At 44.8% G+C, this 14,965-nt stretch overlaps 1 protein-coding gene across 5 annotated transcripts in view; it reads right to left on the bottom strand.

The window, feature by feature from the left end:
• ITSN1 (intersectin 1) overlaps positions 1-14,965 on the bottom strand; it is a 209,352-nt gene that overhangs the window by 140,517 nt on the left and 53,870 nt on the right. For 2 of the 5 annotated variants that reach the window (XM_016186705.2, XM_060198667.1), the window contains exons 2-4: positions 8,810-8,868; positions 5,925-6,017; positions 4,932-4,995 (exon numbers count right to left, since the gene is read on the bottom strand). The exons of 1 other annotated variant lie outside the window; for it this stretch is intronic. In XM_016186705.2, coding sequence (XP_016042191.2) covers positions 4,932-4,995; positions 5,925-6,017; positions 8,810-8,837 — 185 coding nt within the window. In that variant the 5' untranslated portion in view covers positions 8,838-8,868. The remainder of the gene's footprint in view (positions 1-4,931; positions 4,996-5,924; positions 6,018-8,809; positions 8,869-14,965) is intronic. 2 more of the 5 variants (XM_060198666.1, XM_060198668.1) reach the window with 2 other exon arrangements.

Below are 14,965 nucleotides of genomic sequence, written 5' to 3'. Positions count from 1 at the left end.
CGCTCAATCCCCAGCACCACAATAAGCCAGAGCTGAGCAGTGCTCTGGTAAAAAAGAGGAGCGGGAGGGGAGGGGAGGGGAGGGGAGGGGAGGGGAGGGGAGGGGAGGGGAGGGGAGGGGAGGGGAGAAGAGGAGAGGAGTATCAGTCCTTGGAGGTCAGCTAGCAGCAGTATCCTGCATATACAAACCAACAGATTCTAATCTTGGCCTGACTCTTCCCTTCTCTCTCAGCCCGTTTCTAAATGGTGTTTGCTCCCCTTCTCTTGCTTGTTGCACCCCACAGATTCCTCTCATCGTCATTTCTGTGAACCCTCCTGCTGCCGCCAGAGCCCTTATTCAATCCCCTCTCTTCTGCCCCCATACCTCCCAGGCCCTTGCCTCCACACCCTCTCCAACACTGCAGTGATTTTCAGCCTTCAGCTGCCAAAGGGATTTGCAGTATTTCCAGTTTCCTTCCCGCTCCTTATTAGTCAGACAGTTTCTAGGAAGAAGTATCATCTTTGGCCGCTGGTATAATTTGGCATTAAACATACTGACTTGAGTCTGCCCTCCGGGGATCAGGTTTTCTTGTCTTCTTAATTGGAAATGGGATGGGGAGGGGGGTGGGGGACCCCAGAGGCTTCAGTGGGTTACAGTTCGAAAGGTCATAAATTAGTAAGCTGGAATAGTTTCTCACTACTCCTTAGCAGTTCAAAGCTCTCACAGAGTATTTGGATTGAAATTCAGAACAAAGAAAATAAGACGGTGAAAGAGAAACAGACAGACAGACTCAAAACACGTTCTCATTACTAATCCAGAAATCTTTTTTTCTCCAGGGCCTACTTAAAACTTCAGACTCAAATCTTAGCACCTTCTCAGAAAAAGAAGCCTGAGCCTGGACTGTGATTCCAAGGGGGAAAACTACAGGAGAACATGTGATTTGGAGGAGCTGCTGTGAATTCAAAGTAGCGTGGGCCCGGGAGGTGGCACAGCGGATAAGGCGCTGAGCTCTGTGGCAGGAGCTCTCCAGCACTGTGTCCCAGGGATGCTGTGGTTCTCTCTCCCTCTCTCCCTAACAAATAAACCTTTAAAAGAAAGCACCAACAGCTTAAAATAAATAAATTTAAAATAACCTATAGACCTCTAAGTTTAAGGAGTACTTATATAACCTCACACTAAGGTGACAGTGAAAAGAAGTATCGTGTGACTTCTGCTAAAAGATTTTATATTGATCATTTTTACTGCAGGATTGGCTTACGGGACAATTACTGGCACGTGAGTAAACTTTCTCATCTCACCATGAGACAGCTTCTTATAAGATCATCCTTTATTCTAATGTATTTATTTTATTGAACAACTGGGCTCTCACCCATGTGCAACCTCACCGCTCCAAGTCATATTTTGCACTCAGATGGAGACCGAGGCATGGAGGTGAAGAAGGCACAGCAGCAAGAGGTTCTGTGCCATCAGAGAACCTTCCAGTGGTGCTAGGCCTTGAACCTGGGCAGGAAAGATGCCTACACAATAAGCCATCTCCAGCACACTTGTTTGGCTTCAAATTTATTTTATTGGGGGTGAGTGGGGCTAAAGGCTCTAGAGCGACACTTGACTCTGGCATATGTGGTACCAGTGACTTAACTTGGGACCTCATGCAGGCAAGGCCTGCACTCTACTTGCTGCGCCACTCCATGGCTACTGAAAGGTAGGCCCTTTTACCAGGATATCTGTGCTTCATCTAGAAATGTTAAGATCACTCTCCAAATGTACTTCTTTGGGGAAAGGGACCAAGAGGTATGGATTTTCATCCCTAACCATCAGTTTTTGTTGTTGTTGTTTGTTTGTTTGTGGGGTTTTTTTGTTTTTCTTTTTACTTCCAGGATTATCACTGGGACTCAGTGCCTGAACTACGAATCCACTGCTCCTGGAGACCATTTTTTCCTTTTTTAATTGGATAAGACAGAAAGAAATTGAGAGGAGGAGAAGACGGGAGGAGATAAAGCTAGAAACCTGTAGACCTGCTTCACCGCTTGTGAAGTGACCCACCTGCAGGTGAGGAGCCAGGGACTCGAACCCAGATCCTTGCACCACTCCTTTTTTTTTTAAAGTTAGTGACTTAATACTGATTTACAAAATGATAAAATGGGTATAATCCACACTGTTCCCACCACCAGAGTTCTATGTCCTCAGTCCCTCCAGTGGAAACTGTAGTATTTCGCCCAAGATCCTGTACATAGGTCGACTATTCTACAACTATCTGTATTTATATACATCTATATACATATATACATCTATATTAATGCTGCTGCCTTCTCTTCCTTTTTTTGCCTCCAGGGTTATCACTGGGGCTCGGTGCCTGCACTACGAATCCAGTGCTCCTGGAGGCTATTTTTCTTTTGTTGCCCTTGTTGTTGTTGTTATAGCTGTTGTTGTTGGATAGGACAGGGAGAAATGGAGAGAGGAGGGCAAGACAGAGGAGAGAAAGATAGACACCTGCAGACCTGCTTCACCGCTTGTGAAGTAACCCCCCTGCAGGTGGGGAACTGGGAGCTCGAACCGGGATCCTTGCACCTTGCACCATGTGCACTTAACCCACTGCACTACTGCCCAGGCCCCCTTCTCCTTTCTAAGTCACCTACACCTCTTTCTACTTCTAAGTGTTTTTCCTTTTTTTTTTTTTGTCTTCCCTCTCAGTGTCTTGATGGAATTGGAATTCAGAGCCCTCTGGTCATCTTCGCCCTAACATTTCTCCCCCTCTGGGAGTATGGACCAAAATGCTCTTTAAGATGCAGAAGGTGGGAGTTCTGGCTTCTGTGATTACTTCCCTGCTGGGTGTGGGTGTGGGCATTGGCAGGTGGATCCACACCCCCAGCCCTAACAACAGTTCTTGGTAAAAAGAAAATATCATCAGAGACCTATATGATAAATTGTCAGAAAAAAAAACAAAAACAAATTTTAATTCAGCCTGTCAACTCACTGTCTTTGCTGTTCATAAGCACTTTTACTAGAAAACAGTAAGTTGGGACTGGGAAAATAGCCCAGAGGGTAAAGTAAATGCCTCACCACACCTCAGGCCTTCAACTTGAACCCTGGCACCACGAGGAAGCACCATGGACAGCACCATAGGAGGCTACATGGAGGCGGGAGCAGTGTGTGGTGTCTCTTCCTTTCTGTCTTACTTCTCCCTTTCTCCTATCTCTCTCTCTCTCTTCCACTCCAAGAAACAGAATAAAGGAAGCACACTGAGCTGAGACAGATGCACAGAGGTAAAGCAAGTCCTCTATCTGCTATCTCACCTCCCAGGCCACCATCATGATCTTTCTCCTGCTGTCAACTCTCTCCCTCCCTGGGACTGTGGTTGTAGTGTCTCTCTAAGCATTTTCTGCTCAGAATGAACGAATGTGAGGTGAATTTCCTGCTTCATGAATGAAGCTTGATAAGGCGGGGCATTAGCAAAACAGCTGATTTGGGAGAGGGGCTTACACCTGAAAGGAAGGTTCTCGTGACTGCTCTAGACTAACAATGGTGTGAACTCAGTCATATACCAGGACGCAAAGCAAGGAAGCCTGTTACAATCAAGCACAAGTGTCAGAATCTTAGGCACTTAACTGACAAGTCAGTACCTTGTGGTCTCAGCACTCTTGCTCACTCACTTGCTCAGCTTTTTAAAAAGGACTCTTCTGAGGGCTGGCAAAATAGCTCATGTGAATAAAAAGAATTCCTTCGCATGCCTGAGGCCCCAAAGGCCACAGGTTCAACCCCCTGCACCACTTTATGTTACAGATAAACAGTACCTGGTCCTTCTTTCACTTGTATTCAATAATAATAATAATAATGAGAGCCAAGCAGTGGCACACCTGATTAAGCACACATATTACAGTGCACAAGGACCCAGGTTCAAACTCCTGGTCCCCACCTGCAAGGGGGATGCTTCATGAGTAGTGAAGGAGGGCTGCAGGTGTCTCTCTGTCATTATCCAATAGTAAATAAATAAATTATATATATTAAGTAAATCTTTTAAATGTTTTGTTGAATAAAATTAATTCCTAAGTAGTTCAGGGAGGTGAGGTGACCCACCAACAGAGCACAGAGGTCCTGGGCCCCTCAATTCAACACAAAAACTAGACAGACAAAAGCAAATAAAATGTCGTATATGGCGGAAGGTTGGTCTAGCATCTGCCTCTGTCTCTCTCCTTGAAAACAAATGAATAATTCCAGCAGCTGGTTCAGTGAAGAGAGCACATGCTTTGCAATCCCAAGGTGCTGAGTTTGCTCCCAGTGCCGTATATGTATGAGCACAGAGGTGTACTGGGCCGTGTGTGTGTGGGGTGTGTGTGTGTCTGTGTGTGTGTTACTGAGTAAATAAGTAATTTTTTTTGCTGCCTGGGCCAGGATATGAGCTCAATCTAGTTTCAATCCCAGATCCACTAAAACAATAACAACAAAACTTGGTTGTCTTGATTTTTCTAGCACAAAACAGACATCAAGTTAGATGTGGAAGAGTGGCATCCGAGGAGACTTGCCAATTGAAAGAAACATTTTTCCAGTCAATATGCTCACAACCAGGAAAAAGAAACACAAACACGCATCTACACACACACCCTTCTAGGAACCTGGCATGGTTTTGTTTCAAGTCAAGTACATTCATGATGACTCCACTACGAACCAACATTTTCTTGACCTTAGCTATAGAACCATCACATCAGACAGCAATAAAGTACACATTATTCAGGTGTGTACTATAGTGATATGAAGGTGAATCAAATGGGCACGAGAATCTCACAATGCAGGTTTCTCAATGGCAAATTTGATTGGGTTACAGTTCCCATAGTGGACAGATCCTTTGCAGAAGTATCTCTCTTTTGTACGGAAGAACAGTGTTTCAGTCTACATCTGAAGAAATCACATTACTGGAATAGTATAGTACCTTTGGCTTACAGGAAGCTGCAACTTACCATATTTGTGCTAAAACAGGTTGAGGTAACCCAGACTGAAAAAAAAAGTTTCTAGCTTGATCACCTGTAAATTCAACAGGAGAGGTGTTAGCAGAATACAACAGCTGACAGGAATCTGCCGATAACAAAATGATCATGGTAAGAAAGAGGTGTCTGACCCCTTAAGTCTGCACTGAATACATGATAAAGTCAAGCAGTGCTTTATGGACTTCGGTTTAGCACGTTGTACACAGTCATCTTGAAGAGGACTTATCTGCAGACATGGACAGCCCACTTTAATTGATCACCTATTAACTAGCAATGATTTATGACAGAGCACATCTACCAGAGCCCCATACTTGTTCTATGAAAAAGTTCTTTTCCAGTTTTTGTACTTGTAGTGTGTGTGTGTGTGTGTGTGTGTGTGTGTGTGTGTGTGTGTAGAATAGGAAATGATGATCAAAAGGATTGCATCAACAGCCCAAAAATTAATTAAAGAAAACATCACAAAAACAAGTGCCTGGGAAGTGGAGATGCCCTTGGTGTCTCAAGCTAGTTTCTGGAGAGTCACCAAACAGGAAAGGTAACAGAAAAGGCCAAGTACAAAAGGAACTTTAGGGACAAAACAATAAGGGAATTCCTTTGTTTGTTTGTTTGTTTTTTTAAGAGTTCAAAATACCTTAACTTATCTATGTTGTCCAAGCCACTTGGAGATGGAGACTAAGCAAGTACTTGAGTTCACGAAGAAAAGACTAATCCTACATGACCTGAAGGATGTGGGTCTCTGATCTAACTCAGACCCTTCAGTGCTGTAGTACTCAGGAACCATTAAAGCTATGAACAAGACCCAGTGCTCTGGAGGAAAAGCAACTGTGGAAAATACACACACAGGCTAGGCTGAAACAGGGAGACATCCCCCCGTCCCTCTATGCCCACCCTGGCTTTCAATAACAGAACTGTTACAGACATATCCACCTTGATGAGGGGAAATGTGAAAACACTGGCGCCCGTTACCAGTAATAAATCCGGAGATTGGCTTTAAGCTATGGAACTGCTGGTCATGCTTCGCTCTCTCCTCTACAGTTATGGCCCAGACATCCAGGCTGCCTACATGCCAAAGGAAAGAGAGAAATTACTTCATGAGCGAGGCAAACCAAACATTCAACCCCACTGTTAGTTAGTCGTAATGACTGAACATTCTGCCATTGTCGCCAATGATTCATAAATAGTTGTTTGTCCCTGGAAGTTCTGCAAGAAAACTGAGTCAGAGTACAGTAGACCAAAATTAAATTCTTTTTTTTTTTTTTTAATAAAAACTGATCCTATAATGTCATAGTTAGCAAGGCTATGAGAATACAGAAAAGTTAACAACTGTCCTTTGCAGAAGTTGAAAAATAAGAACAGAAGGGAAAACACTAAGCAGCACTTAGACTGGAGCTGATGTATTGGAGCAAAGTGAAAGACTCTGGGGTGGGAGGGAGGGTCCAGTTCCTGGTGCATGCTGGCAGAGGAGGACTTGGGGGGAAAGGTTAGACCGTTATGTGGAAAACTGAGAAATGTCACACATGACAAACTACCGTATTTTATTGTCAACTGGATGCCATTAATTCCCCCCAATAAAGGAGAAAACAGTAAAAAAAAAAAATTCCTTATTTACATAAACTTAAGCTACAAGATAGCTTCATTTACTTTTAAGTTTAACTATTATTATTGCTTTTGTTGTTGTTGTTTTGCCAGAACACTGCTCAGCTCTGGTTTACGTTGCTGGTAGGGACTGAACTTGGAACATTTGGTGCTTCAGGCATGAGAATGTTTTTGGATAACTATATGCTAACTCCCCAGTCCTCTCAATTGTTTTAAATGCCACAGGTCAAAGTTTTTTGGGAATGATAAAAACAGTCAAACAATGGACTGCAGTAATGGTTGCCCAGCTCTACAAATTCACTATGAATCTTTGAATTGCACGGATAAAGCTATGGAATTTCATAAAATTCAAATTATACTTTAATACTTCTTTACTCTTTAATTTTTATTTATAAAATGGAAATGTTGACAAGACTGTAGGATAAGAGGGGTACATTTCCACACAATGCCCACTCCCTGAGCTCCATACTCAATCCCCTCCCTTCATAGCTTCCCTAATACTTTTTAAGGCTATCCTAAAGGGGGGGGACTTTAACCAGAGTCTGATAGGTTGTCCCCTCATTTCTGAGAATCTCAAGTTAGCCCTCAAATTCACCAAAGTAAGTTTCGATGGTTCAGGGAGGAGACTTTACAATGCTCTGGCACTTTCTCAAGAGGTGGGAATTGCACGATGTGTGTCTAGTACAGGATGTGAGACCCAGTATGAAAGCAAAATCTCTAGACAGCTGGTGTCCCCTTGCTCCAGCGTCTCTGCTTGACAGTGACAGGTAGAGCAGTGGTTCATTCTGTCCCTAGAAACAGTCACAGGAGTCACCTATGCGCCAGACACCGAGTTAGGGGGTAAGTGGTGACTGACACAGATCTGCTTCCTTCCTTCTCAGGCCTTATAGTCCTGCAACTAACTTCTGCACTGTCAGTATTCATCCTTAAGGCTAGAATTAAAGGGGCCAGGCAGTAGTGCACCAGATTGAGCACACTTGTTATAATACTTATGGGCCACGGTCTACGTCCCTGATCCCCAGCTGCAGGGTGGAAACTTCTTGAGCAGTGAAGCAGTGCTGCAGGTATCTCTCCCTCTCTATCTTCTCCTTCCTTTGTGATTCCTCTGTTTCTATCCAGTAAGCTATTATATTTTAAGAAGGAGATTCAAAAAATTAAAAGCAAAATAAGACTTGCCCAGTAATAAAGAAGAGAGTTATAAACACATCACCATCGAACCGAGTGATGTTGAGTTTTCTGAAATGTGTGCAGACCTCCTGACTAGCAGCCCAGGGGACTTCAATAGAAGTGCAGAGGGATGACTGGATGAGACGGCTGCCGAGAGTCATCATTCACAGAGCACACTCTCTTATTAGAAAGGAAGGGGATCAATCCCCTGCACCACCATAAACCAGAGCTGAGCAGTGCTCTGGTAAAAAAAAAAAAAGAAAAAGAAAAAAGGAAGGGGAGCGGAGGAGAGGAGAGGAGAGGAGAGGAGAGGAGAGGAGAGGAGAGGAGAGGAGAGGAGAGGAGAGGAGAGGAGAGGAGGGGAGGGGAGGAAATGAACAACTGGCCAGTAAGCAAAAACAGTATTTAATATTCTTAGTAGCGTGGGGGAAAGAACGTGAAAACACATTTTATACAGATTGATAAGTTTCGAGCAGGCAAACTAAAGAAAGGCCAACAGATGTGGTAAGCTTCAAAACCAGGCTTTGGGAGAATAGCAGAAATAAAGGGACTGGCTCCCTTCATCATGGAAGATCAAGGGGTGAAAGTGAGGTTCCCGGAGGAGGAGACACACGACCTGTGTGTCTTGTCTGGATCCTGAGTTGAGTAAATTCTAATCTCCTAATGCTTTCTAAAGCCAACAGGGCCATTTATATACCGACCTGGCTGTTGAGGACATGAAGAATTACTACCGGGGAGGGAGACAGCATAAGTTATGTAAAGATTCTCAGGCCTGAGGCTCTGAAGTTCCCAGGTTCAATCCCCAGACCCAAGGTCTGTGAGTTAACTAAGATGATGGTGCCTGAGACTTGCTTCATAAGATTCAGATGGAACGATACTGGCCGTGAACCAATACGCCTTGGAAATAGGTGGTGTGTACACACATTTGAGTATGACCACACTATGCTTTCTGCCTGTGTGAATATCTGAAACTTGTCACAATGTTAGTTTTTAATGATTATGAAGTGCGAAGAAGAAGGAGAAGGAGAAGGAGAAGGAGAAGGAGAAGGAGAAGGAGAAGAAGGAGAAGAAGAAGAAAAAAAACTTACCACCAAACGGTGTTGGAAACTGAGCCATGGTTCTGGACTTTCACCTTGCTAACCGCCACCTACAATTGAAAGGCAACATTTCAATTGATGAAGACTCCCCTTCCTGTATGTTAAACACCCTCACACCTTCTCTTGAGTGATGCAGACTGACACTGGAGCCAGGACAGAGCACGAACTTACTCAAGAAAGTTGCAACAAGTGGTCCAGGGGAGATGGTGCAGTGGATAAAGCATTGTATTCTCAACCATGAGGTCCCGAGTTTAATCCCCAGCAGCACATATACCAGAGTGATGTTTGGTTCTTACTCTCTCTCCTCCTATCTTTCTCATGAATAAATAAATAAATCCTTTAATGGGAAGGAAGGAAGGAAGGAAGGAAGGAAGGAAGGAAGGAAGGAAGGAAGGAAGGGAGGAAGGAAATGCAACAAAAGGACTATCTATCCATTCTCAGTGTACAGCGTAGAGACAGAGAAATGATGAATATGGGAATTAGGGGGTCGGGCGGTAGCACACTGGGTTAAGCACACATAGCATCAAGTATAAGGACTGGTGCAAGGATCCTGGTTCAAGCCCCCAACTCCCCACCTGTAGGGGAGTGGCTTCGCAAGTGGTGAAGCAAGTCTGTAGGTGTCTATCTTTCTCTCCCTCTCCCCTCTTCCCCACATAATCCAACAATTGTCATCACTTCATTGTCATGACTGCCTTAGAGACAGGTCCTAACTGTCACCGACTGCAAAACAGAGGAGGGAAGTGGGACTCATAGAAGTGACCTGAGGAGAGCAACTTCTGGCGAGCAAGCTGGAGCAAACTCCATGGCCTGGGCCTGCATTCCCCTGCGTGAACGCCCTGCGACTGTGCTTACAGATTTCTCGAGAAGGGCTACATAAACAGCGCTTATCGCACTCATTACTGCCCTGCATACTGAACACAGCCCAGGGCTCCAAGATGCCTGCAGCACTGTCAGTGCAGAAGCAGCCGGCAGATTCAAGCCGGTCCTCACCCCCACAGGGAACACGCAAACCGGCTGTTTTTTCTTATGCTGAAGTTAACCACATGTTAGACATGTAGAAAGTGACAGTTCCTGTGTGGTCTGGGAGGTGGCACATTGGATAGAGCACTAGACTCTCAAGCTCGAGGTCCTGAAGTTCAACTCCCAGCAGCACATGTACCAGAGTGATATCTGGTTCTTTCTCCTCCTACCTTTCTCATTAATAAGTAAATTAAAAAAAAAAAAAAGAAGTGGTCCGGGAGGTGGCACAATGATAAGGCTTTGGACTCTCAAGCATGAGGTTCTGAGTTCGATCCCCGGCAGCACATGTGCCAGAGTAGTGATGTCTGGTTCCTTCTGTCTCCTCCTATCTTCTCATGAATAAATAAATAAAATCTTAAAAAAAAAAAAGAAAGAAAGAAAGAAAGAAAGGAAAGAAAGTGAAGTTCCTTATCCTACTCCTTGGCTTCATGGTAACATTTTTTAAATTCTCAAAAGGTCTTTCATACTTAACTCTTCATTCCTAGTCCTGTGTTTTTTGTTTGTCTGGTTTTGGTTTTTTGGCAGGGTGGGATGCACATAATACTGTCTATTCTTCTGATTTGGGGGATGAAGCTTGTTTTGTTGTTGTTTAGATTGTTCAGTTTCTTGCATTACTTCACTTGTTTGTTGACTGAATGTTCAAGGGTCTCTTCACTTTTTTTTTCCTTCAAGATTTAATTATTACTTTTTCTTATTTATTTATTTATTCCCTTTTGTTGCCTTTGTTGTTTTTTTATTGTAGCTACTATTGCTGTTGTTACTGATGTCACTGTCGTTGAATAGACCGGAGAGAAATGGAGAGAGGAGGGGAAGACACAGAGGGGGAGAGAAAGACAGACACCTGCAGACCTGCTTCACCGTCTGTGAAGCAACTCCCCTGCAGGTGGGGAGCCGGGGGCTGGAACCAGGATCCTCACGCCGGTCCTCGAGCTTTGTGCCACGTGCGCTTAGCCCGCTGCGCTACCGCCCGACTCCCAAGATTTAATTATTTAGGAGAAAAATGGGGGAAGGAGAGAGAACCAGAGCAACACTTTGGTGCATGTGAAGCCAGGGGTTAAACTCAGGACTACAGTAAAGGGTCCAGCGCTTTGCCTACTGTGCCAACTTGCAGGCTTCCACTTTTAGAGCTTTCCTCACACATTCAGTGCTGCTGGGGCCCTCCTTTACATTGAAGCCATGCAAACACTGCTCAGAAGTTGGGGTGAGGGGGGTGGGCGCACGGGCTTGCTGGTGGGTGATCAGATCTCACCAATCTCCTGTCTTCCTTGGGAGAACCCCACCAGTGTCGGTATAGAGAGATCCCATCACTGTAGCCGTTGTGTTTTCGCAGAGAGGAGTATAGGGGAGGAAGGAAAGAACATGGTTCCTCTCGATGCTGGTGCAGAAGAAGGAGATGGACAGGGTGCACAGCCCCATGTCTGGCAGCCATGCCTCCCAGAACCACGAGGACTTAAGTGGTCACTGGCTGTAGGAAGAAGGTGCCTCAGAAATCTAGACAAAGCCTTCTAAAGATTGCCTTTTTCAGTATCCAGGTGAACACCCAGGCGAATCTAGTCATTCCCAGGACCTAGTCTCCATCATTCTCCGCAAGGAACAAGACTGCATCTTCCACAGAACTCGGTTACTCCTCCTTCAATCCCTGGGTTCCAAAAGCACGTTGCAATTGTGTTAAGGGAGATGTGGGATCAACACTAGGTGGAATGTAACTGGCAGGAAAAATGATGGTGTTATGTTCTCTGGGACAAAGTGATTGGAACTAGAGGTGACTATGCTTTGCCAACTAAGTGAAGATGAAAAAGACAGCCTAACTGTTCAGCACAGAGACTCTCATGCCTGAGGCTGCGGGTTGGGAGCAGGGTTTGACCCAGGGTCCTTGAGAACTACAGCCCGTGTGCTCTAAGGAGTGCCTCACTGCCAGTCCCCCTATACTCTGTTTTTGAAAATGTTGAGAGAGAATGCCAAAGCATCAACCTGGCACATGGGATACTGGGAATTGAACTCAGGACCTCATGCTTGCAAGTCCAAGGCTTTAGCCACTGAACCACCTCCCAAGCCACCACTCCTACATTCTTGTCACTTTGTAAACCCATCTTAAATCAATACAGACAAATCACTTAAAACCGCTTTGGTCACAATGTCTTTTCTCATTCTTTCCTTGTGAATGAGCATCTACTAGGCCGCCTCTGTGAACACCACAGACACCAGTGAAGAGCAGAGAGAACTGGAGGGCTGTGAATACAGCTCCCAAGTGAATCATGTCCCTCTGCTAAGTCCCTTGAGAAACTATGGCCGGCATTCTCTGTTCCCACTATTTCTCACTCAATCTAAACTGCTCAAGGCCAACTTGAGCAGTTTCTGAAAAATACGTGGGTAATGTTCTAGTCTCAGTCTGAACCATGTTCTCGCCCTTGACATTCACACACATCTTTTAAATGAACTTTGTAAAAAACAGCAAGCTCTTAGTTTGAGCATGTGAACGCAAAGACATGACACAACAGGAAGAGAATACTCTCTTCTTCTGATTTACTTGCATTCTTTAATGTCCACTGCAAATCAAAACTGTGGATTCATCCATCTTTGTATCCAGCCACTTTACCACATTTCTTTCTTTTTCTGTCCTTTTAATGAAAGCGCTGTTTTATTATTTACCCTTCCTTCCTTCCTTCCTTCCTTCCTTCCTTCCTTCCTTCCTTCCTTCCTCCCTTCCTCCCTCCCTTCCTTCCTTCCTTCCTTTCTTTCTTTTCTCTTTCTCTCTTTCCTTTTACCAGAGCACTAGTCAGCTCTGGTTTATGGTGGTGCAGGCGACTGAACGTGGGGCTTCTGAGAGTCTCTTTGCAAAACCATTTTGCTATCTACCCCCAGCCGCATCATTTATCTTTTCTGCTTGGTTTTGTGTCTTGTTTGGATGGGGTGCAGGGGTCAAACACAGGGTCTCAAGCATACAAGGCACTACTGCACACTGCCAAGGCCCAATCAGGAGTTTTCTTACTGACGCAAAGTTCTTCAGATGAGAATCTTAGGTGTCTGGTAGATCTCTATCTCCAGAAATAAAGAACTTAACATTACAGTATTAGTCCAAACCAATAAATTTAAGCTGTATAACTGCTGGGAAAGTAGGAATTTTTATGCTGCCTCTGACTCTTGCATCATTTACTAACTTACCTGTTAAGTCCTGTTTTTAAAATGAAGAGCCTAGGGAGTCGGGCAGTAGCGCAGTGGGTTAAGCGCACATAGCGCAAAGCAAGGACCAGCGTAAGGATCCCAGTTCGAGCCCCCGGCTCCCCACCTGCAGGGGAGTCACTTTACAGGCGGTGAAGCAGGTCTGCAGGTGTCTACATTTCTCTCCCCCTCTCTGTCTTCCCCTCCTCCCTCCATTTCTCTCTGTCCTATCCAAGAACAACAACATCAACAGCAATAATAGCTACAACAACAATAAAAACAACAAGGGCAACAAAAAGGAAAATATATTATTTTAAAAAATGAAGAGCCTGTCATTTTTGTAAAACTCAGTAAGCCAATATATGGCACTGTACATGCATGACAACAACTGTCTTATAAACCGTCATGTCCCCAGTACAATGGCTGGGGGGGGAGGGGGGAATGCTGTCTGGATATCAAGTGCAAGAATTCCTGTAATGAAACAGGGTGTGTACAATGAGACTGGAGAGAGAGCTCACCAAGCATGGCCCTGTCACCACGTGCAATGCAAGGGCACCAGGGCGAAATCTATTACTATGATGTCTGTTCCTGAACGAAAAAGTCAGTCTGGGGCAGGGGGAGTTAGTATAACAGCTATACAACAAGATTCTCATGCCTGAGGCTCCAAAGTCCCAGGTTCAATTCCCCGCACCACCATCAGCCAGAGTTGAGTACACAACTGTGAAATGGGTGAACCTGGAGAACAGTTTGCTGAATGAAACACACCAGACACGAAACGACAAATACTAGAAGAACTCACTTTTAGGTGGAATCTATAAAATATATAACTCAGAATAAAAAGGAACAGCAGCACTTGGCTTGGCAAGGGCTGCAGGGAGGGGGAAAGAGACGCTAGTCAAAGGGCACAAACGTTCAGTTACGCGCTAAATAGACTCGGGGCTGTAATGCACAGCATGGGGACTGCAGCTAGGAACGCCGTACTGTGCGCGCTTGAGAACAGATCGGCCACGTACTCACCACACACACACACACACACACTAAGGTGTCGATGCCTCAATTAGCTTAACTATAGGGGTAATTTCAGTGTTGATATATTTTAAATCATCATGCTGTGTACCCTAAAGACACACACACACACACACACACACACACACTCACACACGTTATCGAAAGAGAAACAGAAATTGAGAGGGAAGAAGGAGGGAGAGAGCAAGAGAGAAAGAAAGATATCTACAGCACTGCTTCCTCCTGTAGGTGGGGACTGAGGGTTCACATCCAATCCCCTGCACATTGTGACATGTGTACTCAACTGGGTATGCCACCACTCGGCCACCAATATACACACTTAAAAAAAAAAAATTACACCTCAGTGAAACTAGGAGAGGGGCTGGGTAGTGTCATATTTGGTTGAGTGCACACATTATCAGGCACAAGGACCCAGGTTCAAATCCCTGGTCCCCACCTGCAAGGGGAAAGCTTCATAAGTGGTGAAGCAGAGCTACAGTTTTCTCTCTCTCTCCCTCCCCTTCCCCTCTCAAATTGACTCTGTCCTCTCAGATAAAGAAAGAAGAGGAACAAGAGGAGGAGAAGAGGAAAATGGGGTGGGGGCGGGGGACGGATGGCAATCAGATAGGGAACAGAAAATACACATGAAACAATCATCTCTGTGTCAAATATGTGGGGGGAGGGGAACTGCAAACAACAAGTAACAATTAACTGAAATGTTATTAAATGCCTACTAATACATCTAACATGTCAGTTGCGTCTTATTAACAACCCTATGGGTTAAAGGTGACTATCCCTACTACAGATTCAGAAGCTAAGACACAGTCTACCCAGCTATGAAGTGAAAATGGCAGCCCAGGGCCTCTGATTATACTTTCAGGATTAAGACCTTCCTGTGGCAGGTGCTGTGGTCTTTCTCCCATCTTTGTCTCCCCTCTATCTTAAAATAAGAGAAAGGGAGGG

This window comes from Erinaceus europaeus, chromosome 9 (assembly GCF_950295315.1).
Source record: "Erinaceus europaeus chromosome 9, mEriEur2.1, whole genome shotgun sequence".
In the NCBI taxonomy this organism is placed as follows: Eukaryota; Metazoa; Chordata; class Mammalia; order Eulipotyphla; family Erinaceidae; genus Erinaceus; species Erinaceus europaeus.
The sequence above is the reverse complement of the archived record's forward strand: the minus strand, read 5'-3'. Positions and strand labels throughout refer to the sequence as shown.